This window comes from Cynocephalus volans, chromosome 12 (assembly GCF_027409185.1).
Source record: "Cynocephalus volans isolate mCynVol1 chromosome 12, mCynVol1.pri, whole genome shotgun sequence".
NCBI lineage: Eukaryota > Metazoa > Chordata > Mammalia > Dermoptera > Cynocephalidae > Cynocephalus > Cynocephalus volans.
In genome coordinates, this window is record NC_084471.1 from 1145711 (window position 1) to 1167510 (window position 21800).

Consider the following 21800-nt stretch of genomic DNA (forward strand, 5'->3'; position numbering starts at 1 on the left):
ATCCGTGATCGCCACGAGCAGCAACCAATGGGAAGGTCCCGGGTCAGCGTCCTGCCGGGAGGGGGGCGTGGCGTGGCGGTCCGAGCCCGCCCCCTGCGAGGCCCCGCCGCTGCGGCCATCTTCACTCCGGGCACGGAGAGCGTGTTCCGCGACGGTGGCTGGGGCTTTGGTGGCCATGTTAGGTTCGGGCAGGGGCTTCTCCTCTGTTTCCTGTTTCCGCCGCTTCGCTTCCGGCCGAGGGTGGCTCAGGCCGCCGCGCTCCGAGGGTCGACATCGCGGGTGGAAGAGGTTAGCGCGCGCTGCGGCGGCCCGGGCCCTCACTCAGGACGGGCGGCGGGCTCCTCACCGGGGCTGGACCTCTCACCTGGGGGACTGGGTTCCTCACCTGGGGACTGAGCTCCTCACCCGGGGCTGGACCTCTCAGCTAGGGCTGGGCTCCTCACCTGGGGCTGGACCTCTCACCTGGGGCCAGCTCAGTGTGTCTTTGGGGGCCCAGGAATCTGCATTTCTCCACGGGCGAGGCGATGGGCACTGGCTGATGTTTGGGAACCCCTGGTTCAGGTTAGAAGAAATAACGTGCGTTGTCTGCGCTCTAGAGAACTGTCTGTGAGGTAGGAAAGAACGGCCAGAAGATTTTCCAGCTGAGATTAATAATTTGTGTGTCTGATTTGACCGATTTCAGTAGAGGCCTCAGAATCCGAATTGATGGGGACAAGATTTGTAGGTCATTCCCTAATCCCAGATGTGGTCCTTCTGCAAACCACACTTTTTAAAGAGTCTGGGCCGGGTCTGTGTTAACCTGGGGATGCTCTGGAGGTGCCTGCTGCCTCAGACTAACAGCAGCTGCTGAACAGCTGCCGAGCGGGGAAGCCCATGGGGCACGTGTGGCTTCTGTGTGCTCCTGTTGCGTTTGTCTTCCTGGGCTCCTGGCTGAGCGTTGTGACTTACGCGCACTTGGTCTTCTAGCTGTACGTGGTCATTGGCAGAAAGCAACCCTCATCTGGGCATGAGGAGGCGCGGGGACCTGGCAGGAAGGTCAGGGTGAGCTACATGTGATGTTTTCACCCTGCAGCTTGGATTCTGCTTGCAGGGGACAGTCCTCTGGACAGAGGCATACAGTGGGGTCAGTTGGCGGTCCCTGCCAAGCAGCACCTTCTGCATGACTTCAATAGCTTGGCATACAGATGCTTCCTATTTCTTTAAACCTTTTTTTCTGCCTTAACAGTGAGAGGAACAGAGTAGCGTATGAATGTTCTGCAGTCTCCCCTGCTTTGCTGGAAATTAAAGCATTAACATTTTTAATAAAAATGTAAGCTGGTCTGCTGAGATCTGCACTTAAGAGTTTCTACCAAATTTCTTCATCAGCTCGTTTGTTGAGCACCTGCTATGTGCCAGGCTCTGCCAAGACAGCCCAGCAGGCCCTGCCCCCAGAATGTGAGTCCGGCTGGGGAGCTGGCGAAAGCTCATTCCTTCAACACACTTGAGTTCCTTCTGCCGTGCACAACCTGGCTCTGCCCCGGTGCTGAGGTGACACCTCCGCACAAAACAGAAAATAAACTAGTAGCACTTCCCTCCCTCCAGTAGACAGTGGTTAACCTGGTTGTTGGATCTTTTTCTTTGGTACCAAATTTTTATATTCGGGAAAGGAAGAAATGGTATGTTATTTCTAACAGGAATTGCATACTATTTTGGTCATTCTACAATTATTAACCCCCTTTTTTCCCTTTCTTCCCCACCCCACCAGCACCACTACTCTATCAAAGAGGATTCCTGTTCCTCCCAATCTGTGGATTTTCCTTCACTTGTGGATTCCCTGCTTGCCATATTTGGAGAGTGTAAACTTCTTAACTCTTCAGCTAATCAAGAAGTAGTTTTAACAAATAGTGAGCTCTGTGGCTCTTTCCCTTTGCTTCTGGCCCTTCTGGTTTTGACAGAATAAAATCAAGCCTCTTTTAAAAGAATCCAGAAACATGAATTTGCCGCCTCCCCTCCCCAGGTCTTCCACATGTAGCAACACTTTCGTGGTTTCTCAAGGAAGCTCCATGCCGTAGGTCCCCCAAGTCATCCTGTTAGCATTTGGGTCACTACTGCAGGAACCCCTCAAGGACACACATTCAGGCTCATGACCAATGTGGTGGCTCCTCCAGACTCCCAGGTGGAAGTTCAGAGCACAGACAGGTGGGTGTCCACAGCAGCTGGTGGCCGTGCTGTGTCCAGCCTCCCGTCCTCCTGCAGCTGCTCCTCCGTCACCCCCGAGGTACAGCCCTTCCACCCAGCCTCCCACCCCGCCCCACAGCCTCCCGTTTCATGTCTCTGGGTTGTCGCCTCCTGCAGATTCGAAGCTTCTCCAGGGCAGGGCCAGGCCAGCTGCACAAAGGCTAGACTCAGGGATCTGAACGACAGTCTTTCTAACCAGAAAAGCCCTCACCGAGCTTAAAGCGGACGATCATTGGTTGGGGTATGAAAGCTTCTCCAGCGTGAGTTTTCTTTTAACTTTGTATGTTGACGTATTTTCAGGTTCAGGAGTTACAGCTGCAGTTTGAAGAATTCCTGCCTCCCTTCCCAGATGTCCTAAGTATAAACTCAGGCCTGGTTTTCAAAACTTAAGAATCTATGTTTTCATTCTTTCAAAACGCTTAGCATGGCATGCTGATGGTGGTGGTTCTGTGAAGGGGCACGAGTTGAAAGCCCGATGGCTGGCAAGAGGTCCTCCAGCAGGCGGCCCCTGCTGCTGGGGCTGCTGGTGGCGGTGGCTGCTGTCCACCTTGTCACCTGTCCCTACACCAAAGTGGAGGAGAGCTTCAACCTGCAGGCAGCCCACGACCTGCTCTACCACGGACTGGATGTGGACAAGGTGAGGGGCCACTGCTGTCTTTGGCCAGAAGTCTTGCATCTTCCCGCTTGCGAGGGCTCCCTGTGCTGACCTGCCCTTCTCTTTGCAGTATGACCACCACGAGTTCCCTGGCGTCGTCCCCAGGACGTTCCTTGGGCCGGTGCTGCTTGCGGCCTTCTCCAGCCCCGCAGTTTACGTGCTTTCACTGTTAGAAATGTCCAAGTTTTATTCTCAGCTAATAGGTAAGGGGGTCTTCAACAACTGAGGATGACATGAAGGATTGTGGTGTCACCAGGTGATCTCAGCCAGTCAAATGGAGGTTCCTATCCTTCAGGAACGCTGTCTGTGGCCACTTTGCCTGCCCCCAGTCACGTTAGCATGGCAGTCAGGCCTGGGACATGGAAGCAAGCCCCGCTGAGCTTTCACACTCTCGACTGTGAATTTAGGGGTGGTGGAGACTTCCTCTCCAGGACTGGCGTTGGAGGAGATGACGCACGTCTGGGAGGTCCCCCTCTTGGTGCTGCACGCTTGGGCCACGGGGCAGCCACCTGAGCTGGTTGCCCCCGCCTCACCTGGAGAGCCCTGTTATGTTAAACAGCGCTTTACTAGTGCAGATGCAGCGTTGGGAGCCTCACACACACGGAGGCCTCACGTCCCAGAGGGCACTGCTGTTAGGCCTGCGTGGAAGGACGTCTGGGCCCTTCTCTGTGCCCATGAGTGTCCTTTTTTTTTAAAAGTCAGCTTCAGAACATTCCATACATGTTGCTTCACAACCTGATTTTTCAGTCAACAATCACCACTTTTCCATTTCAGTGAGTATTTATCACGTCCAGTTCTCAGACTGTATTCCAGTCTCCCCAATTGACTCACATGCGAACTTAACAACAGATTTGTCCAGACTGTGCAGAGAGCTTTAAAAAATGCACATTCTGGGGGAAGAAACAATTCTGCTTCTTGAAAGGGCAGACCAGGAAATGGAAATCAACCATCGCATGGGCAGCGTGGTGACCGTGCCGTCATGATGGGAAGGGGTGGAGGGCCACAATCCAGGGAGGGCAGGTTGCAGGGAGCCCAGCATCTGGGTCCACGGTCCCCTGGAGGCTTCGTTTGTTCCAGGGGAGGCGGCGAAGAGGGTGAGAAGTTGGGCAGATCTGGGCAGACTCAGGCAGGGCTGGGCCCTCGGAAAGCTGCGGCCTCCACACGGGGAGCCAGAGCCAGCCCTGTGCCATCCTCATTCCTGATCGCACAAGACATCCGGAACTGCTCGCGCCCCTTGGCCCTGCTGGAGGCCAGAGTCATTCCTCTCTGGACGAAGATAATGTCATCCTGGGACTGAGGTTGTCTCCACAGCTTTTCATCAGCAGTCATTGTCTGGTGCTCAGTCAGGGATAGTCAGACGCTGGGGAAGGTGGAGGACCATGAGGAACTCCGGGGCGCAGGCGGTGGACTTGTCAGACTCGGGCTTGAAGGAGATAAAAGAAAGGCGGGAGCGCTGCTGGGGCACTGTGAACCTTACGAAAGAACAGAAATGGGAACTCTAGCGCTAAAACGACAGCAACGGAGCTTAGATCCACTTGAGGACATTGGTTAAAAAATGTCCTAAATGAGACATCTGCAGTCCGAATCCAGCAGCATATAAAAAGGAAAATGCTCGGTGTCTGGGCTGGGTTTGGAGTCCGCAGCTGCCCGTGCTGCCAGTGGGGTGTCTCCTGTCGGTCCCCTCAGCTGCCTGGACCTGTTGTCTCTCGCAGAGGGACTCTGAAGTCCCTTCTGGCTTTCAGGAAAGGTGGCAAGAGCAGCCCAGAAGTTTATTTTCTTCCTACTTTCAGCCTCTCGCCCACGGCTGGTGAGGCCCGTCCTCACGGAGGCGGTGGGGTCTTCCAGGCGCGCGCTCATCTCCACAGACCCAGGCCCCTGGGATGGCCCCTGCCACCGAGTGAGGAAGAGGCTCCCGTTCAGCTTCCAGCACCTGGAAGCCCATGTCCCCTCACGTGCTGGCCTCATGGCTGCAGGTTAGAGGAAGGCCAGAGTCAGGCCCTTGCATATCCTGCCCCTGAGAGGAGTCGGGGCCTTGTGGCGGGTCTGGTTTAGCGTGGGGCGTGGCTCGCCACCATGTCCTGTGAGCACTGCCTTCGCTAGAGGTGGCCTTCGCTCCGGCTCCCTCACTGTCACGCAGCAGCCCCCAGAGCCTGTGTGGCCCCAAGGTAAAGCCTTGGGGTCAGGCGCTGCGGCCGAGTGCATCACAGACGACTCCCTCTCAGGTGGTCTCACCCTCGCGGGGTCGTCAGGTTACCATTTAAGTGGCACTTCGAGAGGCCCCCTTTGCCTCACCGTCCTTGCCCACTGCAGGTCACACGCATGTCACTGTCTTTGTTTTAGTCAGAGGAGTCCTTGGACTTGGCGTGATTTCTGGACTCTGGACGTTACAGACAGAAGTGAGACGGCAGTTCGGGGCCTCAGTGGCCGCCATGTTCTGCTGGATGACGGCCACGCAGTTCCACCTGATGTTCTACTGCACCCGGACACTGCCCAACGTGCTGGCCCTGCCTGTGGGTACGTAGCCACTGGCTGTGCCCGCAGAGCCCGGGTCGCGGCCCCCACCTTCCCTTGCCTCTCGCCGGGGCGGGCTCACCCTGAGCCAGGTGAGTGCAGGTCACAGCTGCGTGCACCTCCCCGGCGACAGCTGCTCCTGACGGGCTCCTGAGGGTGGTCTGTGGTGGGAAGCTGGGCCCTTTGTTCTCAGCGCTGGTCGAGGTGGGCTTTCCAGGCAGCACATGGGGGGCTCCTGCCACCCTCACCACGTGGCTCTTGTCTTCAGAATGATTTTGTGTGGCTTTCATCATGAGCAAATACATGACCCTTCATTTTACTGGTGTCATCTGAACTGGGGTGGGGCTGGGTGCTGAGTGCTGGTGTGGCTGGCATGTCTGATGGCCCACCCGTCTTGCAGTCCTGCTGGCTGTCACGGCCTGGCTGCAGCACCGGTGGGCTGGCTTCGTCTGGCTTTCAGCATTCGCCATCATCGTCTTCAGGGCCGAGCTGTGCCTGTTCCTGGGCCTCCTGCTGCTGCCACCTCTCTCCAGCAGGAAGCTGCCTGTGCTCAGACTCCTGCGGCACGCCGTCCCGGCTGGGACCCTCTGTCTGGGTGAGGCGGCTCTGTGGTGGGATTGCTCTAACTGAATTTCATTTTCCCTTGTTTTACTAAGATGAGGAATTTGGGAGTTTTTTTTTTTTTTTTTTTTTCATTAAATACGATACTCTTAACTTTTAGCAGCATTAAAGTATCTCTGTCTGGGTCCTGCTGCCCTATAGCCTCTGTCTGCCCATCTGCCCGAGGCACTGCCTGGCCAGGGGAGGGGGAGGCCAGAAGAGTGGGAGGGATGGCTTGTCCCTGTGCCCCAGGCTGAGGGGACTGGCTCCAGGAAGATGCTTGTTTGGGAAGTGGTGTCCCCAACGCAGTCAGCTGCTTTTCTGTGAAACTGGCTCCTAGTTCCTGTGACGACAGTGCTGCTTCATGGTGGACGTTTACTGATGGCATAGGACATCGTGTCTGCCTCACTGCGACACAAGTCTGAGCTTTCTAGGTGGCCATGTTCATTACTGAGGAAAGTTTTACTTTACTTTATTAGGACTGACGGTTGCTGTGGACTCCTATTTTTGGCGATACCTTGTGTGGCCGGAAGGAAAGGTGCTTTGGTACAACACCGTCCTGAACAAAAGTTCCAACTGGGGAGTATCCTTTGAGTGTCTCTGCAAGAGGGTGGTAGGCCTGGATCGGGCAGCCGCCATCCCCGGCCTCCCTCTGGCGAGTGGGAGGAGTTGCTTTTCCTGCAGCTGCGCCCTGGCGTGGCCAGGGTGGCTGCTATGGGGTCGGGCCGGAGTCCCTTCCCCCGTCTGCGCCTGGGAAACGCTGGGCTGCAGGGCGGTGGCGCTCCCTGGCTCCCTCTGCCAGTGCCGTAGAAACAGCCCCGTGCTGTACAGCCCAAACTCTCCTTTAATCCTCATGACAGTCCACTTTGTAAAGTGTTTTATCGTGGAATATTTCAAACATCCACGCAAGCGGAAAGAACCGTGTGAAGGACGCCCTGCTGCAGACGTCTTCCACGATAATCTATTTTTATAGTGAAAAAACGGAGGGGAAGAAAACCTTGGGCGGTGCCGGTGCGGCCGCAGCTGCCCTCCCTGCTGGGGCGAATGCGCCCGTCCTGGCCTCGTCTGGGTCTGGAGGCACCGTGGGCAGTCCCGGCTGTGTCCTTCAGCACATCGCTCTTCGGGGCCTCTCCTCAGCCTCTGTCCTGCCACCCAGGCTGTGGTTCCGTGAACTCGACTGGTGACATGCATGTGGCCTCCTTGACTCCCCCACTGCAGACCTCCCCGCTCCTGTGGTATTTCTACTCGGCCCTGCCCCGCGGCCTGGGGTGCAGCCTCCTCTTTGTCCCCCTGGGCGTGGTGGACAGAAGGGCCCGCGCGCTGATCCTGCCACCCCTGGGTTTCATAGCCCTGTACTCCCTCCTGCCGCACAAGGAGCTGCGGTTTGTCATCTACACCTTCCCGGTGCTCAACGTTGCGGCCGCCAGAGGCTGCACCCATGTGTGAGTGCTTCATCTGCGCGACACTCGCTTGTTAGGCTTCGCTGGAAACAGGTTTACTGACTTAGGATGGGGGGAAGGTTTTTAACAGAATGATGAGAAGTGTTTAAGGACGCCTGCGCCAAAGGTGGCCCGGTCTTCTTTCCACTATGGTGGCTGTGTGGCTGCGCGCCAGGATGGCCTGGCAACGCGCCTGCCCGTGGCTCTGCTGGGCTGGTCTCTTTCTCTGGTTAATTTGGTCTGTCTGTACACGGTGCTACGCCCAGTCACCGGGGGGAAGGGACTTACATAGGTGACTGTCAGTCGAAGGAAGGGCACTTGGTGGGATGGTCTGTGTCCTGTCCTGACAACCAGTCAGGCAGGGGCTCTCGGTTGAGGGTGTTTGTCCAGGCGGGGAACTGGCAGGAGGAGCAGGCAGGTCTGGGAGGTGCCCTTGGCTCAGTGTAGAGGCCCAGTTAGGCTGAGGCTCGGGTCATGCAGAGGGGGGTGTTAGGGACAGGCGTGTCCAGCAGATGATGGGGGCAGGGCTGGCAGGGCAGGGGAGTTGCTGGGCTGAGGATGGGGTGATCTGAGAGTGGCTGCCACTCACAGCGTCATGAGCACCAGGGAGACGGGGGAGAGCCCATCACTGCCAATCATTTCCTTGTCTGAACGCTTGTCATGCTGGATCACAGACCCTTCAAACCCGTTGTGTAGACTGGGTCACAGTCCCCTCAAATGCAGGTCGTGAGCTATGGAGTTTGAAACAGATCCAGTGAGCCGTTGGCAAGGCTGACATGCTTTATTGGGACGCGAGCTCAGCCCCCAGCGGATTAGGGCTGCTGTCTCTGTCTCGAGTCACACAGCCCAGGAACACCTGGGTGCACACGCGCAGTCAATGTATTACATCAGACTGAGCCCTGCTCAGCCGGATACGAGGCGAGGGAGCCTGACCAGTCTGTCTCCATTTTCCTCACAACGCTCGAGAAGGGCCCCAGGGCCACGCGTCCATTCAGGGCTCGCTGCCTTGGTGGGAACAGGGCTGGGGTGCTGAGGGGCACAGCGGGGGTCCCGAGAGGCGCACAGAGGCACTTGCCCCCACTGCCGGAGGTGGCCCCGCAGGAGTCAGGGGCCTTCGATGGCTCCTTTTCCACAGCGCACCTGGGAAGGTGCTGCCTCCAGGCGCGGCGGTCAGCCCCGCAGCCCCGCGGCCTCAGCCGAGCAGTTTTACAAAGTCTGCCTTTTGCTTTTCTTCCCCCTTGGCTGCCTCCCGTCTCGGGGTAGGTGCAGAGCCCTGAGGGGGGTGTAGAGCCCGACCTGAATCATGGAAGAGACAGGGTGTCAAAGACAGACAAAGCTGGACGCTAGCTAAAGTGGCGAGGACAGATCTTATTCAGCAGCAGACTTGGCAGCAGCGAAGGGGTCTGACATGAAGTGGACTCAGCGTTGTCAAAACAGAAGGCAGGAGATGTTCCCAAAGCTGGGGTTTGAAGGGGGCTGCTCCGTGCGAGGAGGCCACCTGCGTGTGCTCTGGCTTTACCCGGGAGGAACAAGCTTCTCACGTCTTTGCGACAGGGCCGTGGTGCAGGATGGAGTGGGGCGCACCGACGTGAGGCCCTCACCCCCGGGCAGGACTGGCAGTGAGAGCCGGGCAGTCTCCTGGGCTGTCTCTTCCAGACTCGGCCCCAGCCCTTGAGACGGCTCTGGGTGGGGGGGTTGCTTCTCAGAGGGCAGAGGATTCGCAATGGCAAGCTTTCTCAAGTAACGGCTCCGACGGGGCCGGGCCTCCGCCCGCCACCAGGTTTGCGCTGGAACAAGCAGAACAGCCCTGGGCAGCACGGAGGGCTCCCAGCAGGCACTTGGGGGTGCCGCGGTCATCCTGGGGGTGCCACCTCGAGCTTGTTAGAAACTGCCAGAGATTGTTCAAGTCCCATGGCCAGGGTGTGTGGTGGACAAAATCATTTGTGCTGAAACGCTGAGGTTTTTATAGGCCCAGGTCGAGAGAGGAGCCTGGCTGGTCTGGTCAAGGAGCGGGTCGTGGTTGAGGGTCAACTGTGAGTTTCGACCGGGGTCGGCAAACTTTTCTGTAAAGGGCCAGATAGTAAAGATTCTTGTCTTTGGGGCCACGCGTTCTCTGTCGCAGCTTCTACTTCCACCATTGCAGCAAGATCAGCCACAGACCATGCGTGGGGACTGGCAGCACCGCGCCCGTCAGCTTTATTTACAGAACGGGCTGAGCTGGGCTTGGCCACAGGTGCACTCTGACCCCAGCAGTAACCCAGGAATGTTTGGAAAAATTTTTTGAAAATCTAATATTAAATTTTATTTACTTTTTGGTAGATGGTGGTACGGGGATCCGAACTCTTGACCTTGGTGTTGTAGCACTGCGCTCTAACCCACTGAGCGAAGCAGCCAGCCCTCAAGTCGGACAGAAATTTTGAATGGGCATCTTGGGTGGAATGTCACAGGCAGGACCTTCAGGCAGTGTCTTAACCACTTCTGCTATTTATTACATGTGTGTCTTAGTCCTTTTTCTGTCATTGATTCCAGAACATCTGAAACTGGGTAATTCATAAAGAAATGCAATGAAATTTATTTCTTACAGTTTTGGAGGCTGGGAAGTCAACGGGCCAGGGGTGCTTCTGGCGAGGGCCTTCCTCTGGGTGGGAGCTCTACAGTTCCCGTGGCAATGCAGGCCATCATGTGGTGAACATGCCAGGAGCCCTTTAGCGTGCCCATTTGCTGTCCTTATAAAGCCACGATGCCACTCCTGTGACAGTCCACTAACCCAGTGCTCCACAAGTGGATCAGTCCGTGCACGAGGGCACAGTCCGGTCACCTCTCATAGGCCCCACCTTTCGAAACTGCCAGTCTCATTTCCCACCCTCTTAACGCTGTCACAATGGGGACAATCAATCCACAGCAATGTCTTTGGTGACTAACTTTTTTGCTTTTTGTAATTTGGTAAATGCATTAGTCTGTTCCTGTTGCCTATGGCAGAACCCCTGAAACTGGGCGATTCGTAAAGAAGTGAAATTTATCTCTTCCAGTTTCGGAGGCTGGGAAGTCCACGCTGCAGGCGAAGGCCTTCTGGCCAGGGACTGGACAGTCCCGTGGTGACCAGAGGGTCCCATGGCGAGCACAGTGAGAGTGCTCATTAGTGTGCTCGCAGTCTCCTCGTGAAGCACGGTCCTCGTGGCCAGGTCCCCCTCAGGGCCCCCTTTCAGACACCGTGATCGGATTTCCCACCCTCTTGATGCTGTTACAACGGGGGTCAAGCTTCAGTGAGTGCTGGGGGAACATTGAATCCACAGCAGTGAAGTTGAATGCAGGTTTATGTCCCAAATGATATGTTTTCTAGATATGATTAGATACCTTAATTTTATTGCTGTCATATTCTTTTTGTGGCATATAATCATTTGTTTTTTTCAGACTGAATAATTATAAAAAGTCTTGGCTGTATAAAGTGGGGTCCGTGCTTGTGATAGGACAGCTTGTGGCAAATGCTGTATACACAGCCACGTCCCTCTATGTGTCCCATTTCAACTACCCTGGCGGCATCGCAATGCAGAGGCTGCACGAGCTGGTGCCTCCCCGGACAGGTGGGTGCGGGTGTTGCTGGCCAGCCGCGGCTGCCTGCGGTGCTGGCACTGGGTTCTAACCATGCAGGTGTCGTTCTCCCAGATGTCCTCCTGCACATCGACGTGGCCGCCGCCCAGACAGGTGTGTCTCGGTTCTTACAAGTCAACAGCGCCTGGAGGTATGTTTCCCACATGACAACATAGTTGCAGGACAAGCGTACGGGTCCTCTCAGGGGCACCCAAGTGCCTAGGGTGGCACAGGGAGTGGCATGGGACTGGACTGCAGGTGGGGATGGGCTGGCTCTTCTCTTTCAGGTACGACAAGAGGGAAGACATGCAGCCCGGGGCAGCGGGCATGCTGGCCTACACACACCTGCTCATGGAGGCGGCCCCCGGACACCTGGTCCTCTACAGGGACACCCACCGGGTCCTGGCCAGCATTGCGGGCACCACAGGTGTAAGTCTGAACCTGACCAAACTGCCTCCCTTTGACATCAACCTGCAGACAAGGTTGGTGCTACTGGAGAGACTTCCCAGGCCGTCCTGAGAGCCAGGATGAGCCAGTCCAGCTGTTTAGCAGCCATAGTCCCTCCAAGAACATCAAGCTTGTCAGTTTGGACACAATTAAGACAATACATAGAAACAAATGAAAGAACCATGAACATGTCCCTGACGTACGCCCAACGCAGCGGGGCCAGGCCTCCATCCACAGCCACACCTGGAGCATGTGCTCTAGAGAATGAGGGGCCTGGATCTTGCTGGTGCCCTGGGAGCCACTGCCAGGGGTGATGGTGGCCTGCTCAGAACTTCTGCATGTTGTCAGGTGGGCAGCAAGGTCATTTACTGTCTAGATGGGCACCATTTTTAACTAAGAGGGGACCGGGCCATGAGGTGTTCCTCGCCACGTCCTGCCTGTGTGTGTGGAACTGCCCTTTGGCGGCACGCAGTGCTTGCTGCCGTGTGCCTCTTGGTGCACCTAGGGCAGCGCACCCTCCCGAGGAGACTAGTGTAGATCCTGGACTTCAGCACCTGTGGACCGCATCTGTCTGCGCCCCCAGCACTGCGGCTTCTGTACTCACAGGCACATCATCTCCATTTCAGATTAAACTTAAGAGATAAACATGCTCAGAAAGGAATGAGAATAAAATTTTTAACTATTTTCTTCTTCAGTATCTTATGTGATTATTTTCAGAGATGGACTTTACCCAGGTGTTATTGTTAAGGGACAGTTTGGTGCTGTCACACTTTACTGAACAGTATTTAGAAAGCACCTAAAGTGTGCACAACCCTGCCAGGTGGTGGAGATGACACACAGGACTGGGTGTCAGTGTGCACACGTGTACACACCCACATGCATAAAGTTAGGACTTTTTTTTTAAGAAAGGGGGTCTCACTGTGTTTTCCAGGAGGGCAGGGGCTATTCACAGGCGTGACCCACTGCTGATCAGCGTGCAGTTCTGACCTGCTCCGTTTCCAAGCTGGGCTGGTTCATCCCTCCTCAGGCAACCTGGTGGTCACCACACGCTGCAGCCCAGAGCTCCTGGGCTCAGCAGTCCTGTAGCTGCAGCCGCAGCCTCTTGAGTGCGCAGGACCACAGGTGTGTGCCACTTTGCCAGGCAAAGATGTGATTTCTTGTTTTGAGAGCAGGTTGCTTACAGCATGGCACTTGGCCCCTGGGCACCTCAGGGTTGCCTTTCCCACCTGATAGTTACGGTTTTTCCTCTGCGACTGAGAAGCATCTGTGCAGAGGCACGTTCCGGCTGGGAGAACCTCCTCCTCACCAGAATCTCCTGACGTGGCCCCCACTGGTGATTCTTGCTGAGGCCAGTCTTTACGGTGAGGGTGAAGAACAGGTTTTCGGGCTCCAGCTCAGCCTCCACATCAACAGTCGGCACTCAGCATTCCACAAAGCAAGCTCTCTCCTTCCCGCAGTTACCTGTTGATTATTGGGATGTGTTATCTATCCATGTTCATATACTTATTACCTACTATTGGTTTGCATGTGTGAATTGCTCCTTAACTTCAATGGGCTGAGAATCATTCCTGTCTTTAATTATTTTGGTGACCAAATTGTACAACATCTGCCGACTGGGAGCCCTGTCGAGCTACTCTGTCGTGGACGTGCCCTCTTCTTCGAGCACCTCCTTGCTTCCGGGCATGTGGAGGTGTCCTCTGGGCCTCTGGAGTCAGCCATTTCTCTGAGGGCCCTGGCTCCTTTTGGTGGGGAATGGTTCTAGAGACCAAGGTCTGGGTGCTAGAAGTGCTCATTGCTGCCCAGGGTGTCTGTGCTTTTGGGACCTTTCTGTGAACACAGCAAGTACAGGCATACCTACTACATACGTGCGCACACGTGTACGTGTGTACACTTGCACGTACATATCAGAAATCACGGAGCTGCACCTGTACCGCTAATCCCACTCCATCTCCACGGGCTCTTTTCGGCCCCCTCCGTTCAACACCTGTCCGTCCTGTCTTCCAAAGCTGGAATCGTGGCTTCTGACATCAGTGTACTGACTCATGTGCTCTATAATAAAATACACATGAAACAGATTCAGAATTGCTCTGCCATGTGATTGCAAAAAACAAAACCGCTGTACAGAGAGGTCAGGGTTTGTCCGTGGTTCTTCACTGGAAGGGGCATCACCAAGTACTGTCAGTAAACTCCGTGTCTCACCCTCAGCGCGCCTGATTTTCACTTGGAGTCGGTCGGGTTCACTCTTCCCACTCGCTTTCAGTCTTAGGACCACCCTGCCCCGTGCTTTGTGCTCTGACCACACTCCCAGGACGCGGCACCGAGCAGAGGTGCACTCAGGGACGCCCCGCCCCGCACCTCCTCCCGTCCTTTGGAAACGGACGTCACTGTTTTCTGGTCTATCCTGGGTGTGTGTGTTCGTAAAGATGAGCAGATGTGTGTGTATATATGGTATTTTCCTGGTTTGTTTTTAAATGGGAACTTTGGGAAGTTCGCCTCACTCCATAAAAAAGCTCATCGGTATTTTTATTGGGATTGCATCTAAGCGCAGATTTCCTGACGCTGAAGCGCTTCGCCTGGGAATCTTTTAGGTGTGTTCAGGATGCCTTATGCTTTCCTTCGTGTGGGCTTTGAATGTATGGCTTTTAGTTCATTCCTAAAGATTTTATCCTATTGTCGCGATTTTAAACGCAGTTTTCTCTTTCACGATGTCCTCTAACTGGGTTATTATTTCTGTACTGATTTTCTTTTTACTTAAGGCATTATTTACATAAAATAAAATTCACCAGTGTCCACTGTACAGTTTGGTGCTTTTGGCGGTTGCATACAATTGCGTGACCGCCACCATAAGCGTAAGCAGGACGGAGGACTGTCCCCCGAGCCTCCTGCTCTTGCTCCCCTCCCCCACCGCTCGGCAGCGACCCACCTGCCGCCCGCACGGCCTGTCCTTACATCAGAACGGTCAGAACGGCGCACGCAGCCCACGGCCCGTCGTGTTCTGACTTCTTTCCCGCACGTAAGGCTCCCGAGGTTCATCTGTGTAGCAGGCACAGTGTGATCGCGCTGACGTGTCGTCCCTCTTTATCTCCGAGTGAGCTCCTCGCTGACTAGACGTGCGGGCCCATCCACTCACCAGTCGCATCAGTCTGTGCTGCTTGCAGCTCTCGGCTTGCAGCTGTCGGCTTGCAGCTGTCGGCTTGCAGCTCTCGGCTTGCAGCTCTCGGCTTGCAGCTGTCGGCTTGCAGCTGTCGGCTTGCAGCTGTCGGCTTGCAGCTCTCGGCTTGCAGCTGTCGGCTTGCAGCTTCTCGGCTTGCAGCTGTCGGCTTGCAGCTCTCGGCTTGCAGCTGTCGGCTTGCAGCTCTCGGCTTGCAGCTGTCGGCTTGCAGCTTCTCGGCTTGCAGCTGTCGGCTTGCAGCTGTCGGCTTGCAGCTGTCGGCTTGCAGCTGTGCTGCTTGCAGCTCTCGGCTTGCAGCTGTCGGCTTGCAGCTCTCGGCCGGGATGGATAACGCTGCTATCGACGTGCGCGTGCATGTTCTCACGTGGGCACACGTTTTCATCTCCCGCAGGTGATACCTCGCGGTGACGCTGCTGGGTCACGTACTGTGTGTTTCACTCTGTGAGGTGCCGCCGTTCTGTCCTCCAAGGCGGTCACGCCGCTTGAATTCCTACCAGCGCTGCAGAAAACTTTTCTTGTGTGTATTGGCCACGTATGTATCTTTTTTGTGTGAAGTATCTGATCAAATATTTCACAATTAAAAAAATTTTTTTGGTCTTATTATTTAGTTGTAAGAGTTCTTCATATTTTCTGGATATAAGCCCTTTGTCAGATTTTTCTTTACAAAAATTTGCCAGTTTTTTGGAAGAAGAAAAATCTTCCAAATAATCTTCGACCAAGTGCATTTTATCAATTTTTTCTTGTATAGTTTGTGCTTGGTGCCCTGTTTAAGCAATCTTTTTATTTTTTGCTATTTAATTAGTTTATTATTAAGTCAATGTAATAAATACAGCTTCTAGGTATAGAGCTAACGTTTTTCTGTTTAAGAAACATTTGCCTAGCCCAGTGTCACATAAGAGAAAGGACAATAAAATTGAGTTAATAATAATATGTCAGTAAGGAGCTGGCCAGTTAGCTCGGCTGCTTAGAGCGTGGCGTTGGAAACACCAAAGTCAAGGGTTCAGATCCTCCTGGCCAGCCACCAAGAAAAGTAATAATAATAAAACTGTGCGTGTGCTCGGGGGGAGGTGTGGGAACTCTCTGTACTTTCCACTCAACTTTGCTGTAAACCTAAAACTGCTATAAAAATAAAGTCTATTACCTAAGAAAAAAAATAAAAGAAGAGGAGGGACAAGTCAGGACAAGCTTACTGTAGCACACGTGGGCCACTCCTGAGCAACACCTTGGCCTGCCAGACCTGTCAGTGGATGAAGAAATACAGGTCCCGCGAGCACAGCCCTTGCTGGCCGAGGGGCTGATGGACGTTTGCGCCGCTCCCCGTCGGCTGTTCATGACAACTGCTCCGTCTGTGTGCACGTCTCCACACACGTGCACATGCACTTCTGTCAGGTACACATATATACCTGGGGATGAAATTGCTGCAAAATAGGGTATGTGTATGAACGGGGAAAACACTCTGAGTTCAGTTTCTCCTACTATACGAGGGTACTTCAAAAAGATCTTGAAAAAATAGAACTGAAAGATAGTACGAATCTTTCCATGAACTTTTTGAAGCTCCTGGTACTCTCACAACACACTTCTGGCACCACGTGTGGGGGTTTCTCCCCACACACTAAGCAGGTCTGCAGTGGGCACCAGCCTGGTGTCCTCCAGTTCAATTCGGTTTTGACACTATCTGCCTGGAGTTAGCATCAGGTCCCACAGGGTGAGGACTCAGTCCCCAGAACTGCCACCTCTGAACTGCCACCACTGACTGAAGCACGGACAGCTGTGCGGAAATGTAAGTGGACAAAGGGTCTGACCTAACACTAACACACTGGGTGGGGAAGCCCAGCACGGCCTGTCTGCTCAGGCTCTTCTCGGCCTCTCTGTGCAGCCTTCCCTGCTGCTGGGTATGGGGCAGTCCCCCGTCTGAATTTCTTTATTGCCAGCCCCAAGACAGAAGGGCTGGGAAAGAATAGAGTCCTACCTTGGGGAGCCAGGAGCCACGGACAAAAACCCATATGTACTTATATATATCATAATATCACAGTGTATTTTCAACTTTTAAGGTAATACCAAACCATTTTCCAAAATAGTTATAACAATTTCTTTCCTACCACCAGCATGTGAGAAATTCCTTTGTTCCATATCCTCATAAACACTCAGTATTTTCTGTTTTCTTTTTTTTCTTTTAACCATTCTGGGGGGGTATTTTTTTCTTAACTTTTCATTATAATTTTTTTTTTTAACATATAGAGAAGTTGAAAAATAATACAGAAAATTGGTACCAAGAAGCGGGGTGTTGCTAATAATAAATACCTGAAAATGTGGAAGTAGCTTTGGAATTGGGTGATGGGCAGAAGCTGGAAGAATTTGGAGGAGCACGTTAGAGAAAGCCTTGATTCTGGTGAGGGCTTAGAAGATAAGACCAGAAAAGTTTGGAACCTCTTAGAGACTGCTTAAGTGACGGTGACCAGAATGCTGACAGAAGTATGAACAATAAAGCTAGTTGGTTGGCTCAGCTGGTTGGATCACAGTGTTGATAACACCAAGGTCAAGAGTTTGCATCCCATACCGGCCAGCCACAAAAACCAACCAACCAAACAACCAACAAACAAAAAACCCCCAAATATGAACAGTAAAGGCCATTCTGAGGAGAACTCAGATGGAAACGAGGAAGAGTTTATTGGAAACTAGGGCGAGAGTCACCCTTGTCGCAGGGTTGCAAAGAACTTGGCTGCATTCTGTTTATGCCCTAAAGTTTTATGGAATGTGGAACTTATGCATTGTGAACCAGGGTACCTGGTGGAAGACATTTCTAAGCAGCAGAGCATTCAGGTGGCTGTATGGCCACTTGTACCAGTCTGCACTGAGTTATGGCAGCAAAGATAGGGCATAAAGCTGAAATTTATAACTGAAAAGAAAGCAAAGGGTGAAAAATTGAAAAACTCTCAGCCTGGCCAAGTAAAGAGTAAAAACGTGTGTTAATTAGAGAAAACCAAGGCTGTAGCCCAGTGGCCACTTGCTAAGGAGGTCCCCGCAACAGGAAGGGACCTTCGAGAGTATGGAAGGAAGACCCCACCGGCATTTCAGAGACCTTTGAGGCTGGGCCCCCAGCACAAGCCCAGAGGCTGAGAAGACAGAATGGGCTCAGGGAACAGGCCCAGGGCACCCTCCAGGGGCTCACTGCCCATGGCCACCTCAGCATGCTGCTCCCTGCACCCACGCTGCTCCAGCTGCTCCAGCTGTGCTAAATTGGCACTAGGTTCTTCTGGAGCCACTGCTTCAGAAGATACAAGCTGGAAACCTTGTCAGAGTCCGTTTGGTGTTAGGTCTTGCAGGCTCATAGAATGCCAGAGCTGTGAAGGCTTGGGAGCCTCCACCCCAATTTCAAAGGATGTATGGAAAAGCCTGGGGACCCAGGAAGAGATCTGTCACAGGGGCAGAGTCACTACAGACAGCCTTCACTAGAGCAATGCTTAGTGCAAATGTGGGTTTAAGTTGCAGCAGAGAAACCCCACCATGGCCATGCCTAGTGGAGCCATGAGAGCTGGACCTCCAATGGAGACCCCAGAATTGTAGAGCTACCAGAGTGAAATGCTAATCCAGGAGAGCTGAAGCATGGGATGAGCCCAGTAAAGTCATAAGAGTAGGGCTGCCTGAGGAGGGGGCCCAACCCACACCAGTGTGCAGAGGACGCTGGACATGGAGTCAAGGGAGATTATTCCCCAGCAGTAAGGTTTAATGCCTGCCCTCCTGGGTCTTGGACATGCAGAGAACACATTACCCCTTCCTTGGGGTCTATTTCTCCCTTCGTGAATGGGAATGCACGCCCTAAGGTAAGCCATAAGTAATTCACTGTGCATCCCCTCAAAACAGGGCCATGATCTGACATAATCACAGTACTCTCAGCACACGATAGAATTAACCAGAATTTCCTAATGTTATCTAGTACTTAGTCCACATTCAGATTCCCCCAAATTGTCTTCAATAGCTGGGGTTTTTTTTGTTGTTGTTGTTATGTCTTTTTTAAAAAAATTTCTTTTAAACCAAAATAGCCGTCTTGACAAGCTCCTTTGTGTGTGTGTATATGGGAGACATTAACCTTTTAAAAATAGCTTTATTGGGGTATAATAGGCCTAAAATACCGCACATATTTAAAGTACCTCTATATATTTTTTTGGCGGCCGGCCTGTAAGGGAAACCTAACCTTTACCTTGGTGTTTCAAGGCTGGGCTCTAACCAACTGAGCTCACTGGCCAGCCCCTAAAGTAGATAATTTAATAAGCTTGACGTATGTATATACCTATGAAACCATCACTACAATGAAGGAAATGGATAGACTTGTCCCCACGCGTGTCTCCTAGAGGCCCTGAGAGGTTCCCCTCTCCCAGTTCTCCTCACCCCCAGGCAACCACCGCTCTGCTTTCTGTCCAAATCATTTGCCTATATTTTATTGGGTTGTTTTACTTCAGTGTTCAGAGCTCTTTGCATATCCTGGATCCAAGTCCTTTATGAGATATGTGATCTACAAATATTTGTCTTTTCACTCTCTTAAAACTATCTGTCTTTTGGAGAGAGGCACTTCATTCTGTAGAGGTCCAATTTATCAACTTTTTTTCTTTATGGATCACACATTAAGTATTGTCCTGAGAAATCTTGCGTTACCCAAGATCATGAAAATTTAAAAGTTTAATGGTTTAACATTTTAAATTAAGATCAGTGCTCCATTTTGAATTTTTTATATGGCATGAGGTATGAATTGAATAACTTTTTGGCATATGAATATCCAATTATTCTGGCACCATTTGTTTAAAAGACTATCCTTTCTCAACTAAATTGCCTTTGCACTTTTCTAAAAAATCAACTGACTGCAGAAAATAAGAAGACAAGCCACGGAATGGGAGAAATCTGACAAAGAATCTTTAAAACTCAATAAAGAGCAGGCCCGTGGCTCACTCAGGAGAGTGTGGTGCTGATAACACCAAGGCCATAGGTTCGGATCCCTATATAGGGATGGCCTGTGGCTCGCTTGGGAGAGCCTGGTGCTGACGACACCAAGTCAAGGGTTAAGATCCCCTTAATGGTCATCTTTCAAAAGCAAAACAAAACAAAAAAACCCTCAATTAAAAAAAAAACGATTTAAAAATGTGCGAAAGATCTGGACACTTCACCAAAGAAGATATACAGATGGCAAATAAGCGTGTGAAAAGATGGTCCACATTAGGGAACTGCAAATTAAAACAACAATGAGACATTGCTACACACCTGTTCGAATGGCCAGAATCCAGAATGGATGCGAGTCGAGTGCTGGCGAGGACACGTAGCGACAGGAGCCCCTTCACCGCTAGCAGGATGCAACACACACAGCCACTTTGGAAGGCAGTTTGGTAGCTGCTTACAAAACTAAACACACTTTTACCACGTGATTCAGCAATCGTGCTTGTTGGTATTTACTTAAGGGAGTTGAAAACGTATGTCCACACAAAAACCTGCACACAGATGTTTACAGCAGTTTTCTCTATAATTGCCAAAACTCGAAAGCACCAAGACGTTCAACAGGTGAATGGATACACAGACCGTGGTGCAGACAACAGTACTGTCCATCACTAAAAGGAAAGGAGCTATCAGACCATGAAAAGACATGGAGGAAGCTTAAATGAATACCACATAGTGAAAGAAGCCAGTCTGAAAATGCTACAGACTGTATGAGCCCAACAATATGACATTCTGGAAAAGGGAAAACTATGGAGACAGTATGAAGATCAGTGGCTGCCAGGGTTGGCAGGCAGTGGGGAATGAGTAGGTGGGGCACTGAGGATTTTAAGGGCAGTGAAACCGTGAACCTTGGGTGATAACGACATGTCAATGTAGGTTCATTGACTGCAGCAAATACGAATATACCACTTTGGTGCGGGATGTTAATAGCGGGAGGAATTGTGTGTGGAGGTGGAATATATGGGAACTCTCTGTACTTTCTGTTTAATTTTGTTGTGAAACCAAAACTGCTCTAAAAAATAAAGTCTGTTATAAAATAAATAAAATCTATTTTAAAAAGGGCATGAGGGAATTTGGGGTGAAAGGACTGCTCTATTTTCATTGTGGTGATGCTTACTGTTGTCAAATCTCATTAAACTGTTCACTGAAGATGGGTATATTTTATCATATGTTTTACATATCAGTAAAGTCGCTTTAAAAAAAATCAATTGGCTATGCATGTGAGGGTCTGTTTCTGGCCTCTGTTCTGTCCATAGGCCAAAGTGTCTGTCTTTACACTAGCACCACGCTATCTTGGTTATGCTGCCCACAAGTCCTGAGGTCAGGTGTGCTGGTCTCCAGCATCGTCCTCCCTTCTCAAAGTTGGTTTGGCTTTCCCACTCATATGTCCTTTGCATTTCCCTGTGACTTCTAGAGCCAGCTATCAATCACTTGTCGTGGCATTGATTTGTTGGTCAATTTTAGAAGAATCAGTATTTTAACAATGCTGAGTCTTGCAATCCATGGACATGGTATTTCTCTCCATTTACCTGGGTCTTTTAAAATTTCTCTCAGGAACGTTTTGTAGTTTTTAGTGTACAGATCTTACATATCTTTTGTCACATTTACCATAAATATTTCATATTTTTGATACACTGTAAATGGTATTTCAAAATATTATCAATTTCTGGTTTTTTGTTGCCGGTGTGTAGAAATACAATGGATTTCTGTATACTGACTGATTGATATAAATTGATTTCTATACATGGTTTTGTATAGTGCAACCTTGGTCTTTCTTATTAGTTTTGCTAAACTCACTTTTAGTTCTAGTAGCTTTTTTATAGGTTTCACAGGGTTTTCTGTCTAGATGGTCTTGCCATGTGTGAAGACACTTCACGCCTTCCTTTCCAGTCTGGTTGTCTTTCCTTTCCTCGTCATACTGGCTGGAACTTGCAGTACAATATTGAAGAGGAGCAGCAGGAGCAGACATCCTTTTCTTGTTCCTGATCTTAGAAGGAAAGCTTCCTGTACTTCACCATGGGTGCGATGTTAGCTGTAGGATTTTTGTAGATGTCCTTTATCAGACTGAGGAAGTTCCCTTCTATTATTCTCAGCTTGATGAGGGTTTTTATCAGTAATGAATGCTGGATTTTGTCAAGTGCTTTTTCTGCATCTATGACAGGACCATTTTCCTTTTTGAAGTTTGTTAATC

At 51.7% G+C, this 21800-nt stretch overlaps 1 protein-coding gene across 4 annotated transcripts; it reads left to right on the top strand.

Moving 5' to 3' along the window:
• Positions 1-218: 218 nt before the first annotated feature.
• On the top strand, positions 219-15153 carry ALG12 (ALG12 alpha-1,6-mannosyltransferase). Of its 4 annotated transcripts, none has more exons than XM_063075490.1 (12): positions 219-288; positions 2641-2854; positions 2943-3075; positions 4663-4845; positions 5213-5386; positions 5784-5978; positions 6463-6566; positions 7202-7425; positions 10834-11003; positions 11086-11161; positions 11298-11439; positions 15021-15153. In XM_063075490.1, exons 2-12 carry the CDS (start codon positions 2693-2695, stop codon positions 15072-15074), a joined length of 1617 nt encoding a protein of 538 aa, XP_062931560.1. In that variant the 5' UTR covers positions 219-288; positions 2641-2692; the 3' UTR covers positions 15075-15153. The 4 variants fall into 4 exon arrangements, with proteins under 4 accessions (XP_062931560.1, XP_062931561.1, XP_062931559.1 ...); XM_063075491.1 differs by lacking the exon at positions 15021-15153 and adding an exon at positions 12389-12484; XM_063075489.1 differs by lacking the exon at positions 15021-15153 and having other exon boundaries at positions 11298-12110.
• The last annotated feature ends 6647 nt before the right edge of the window (positions 15154-21800 follow it).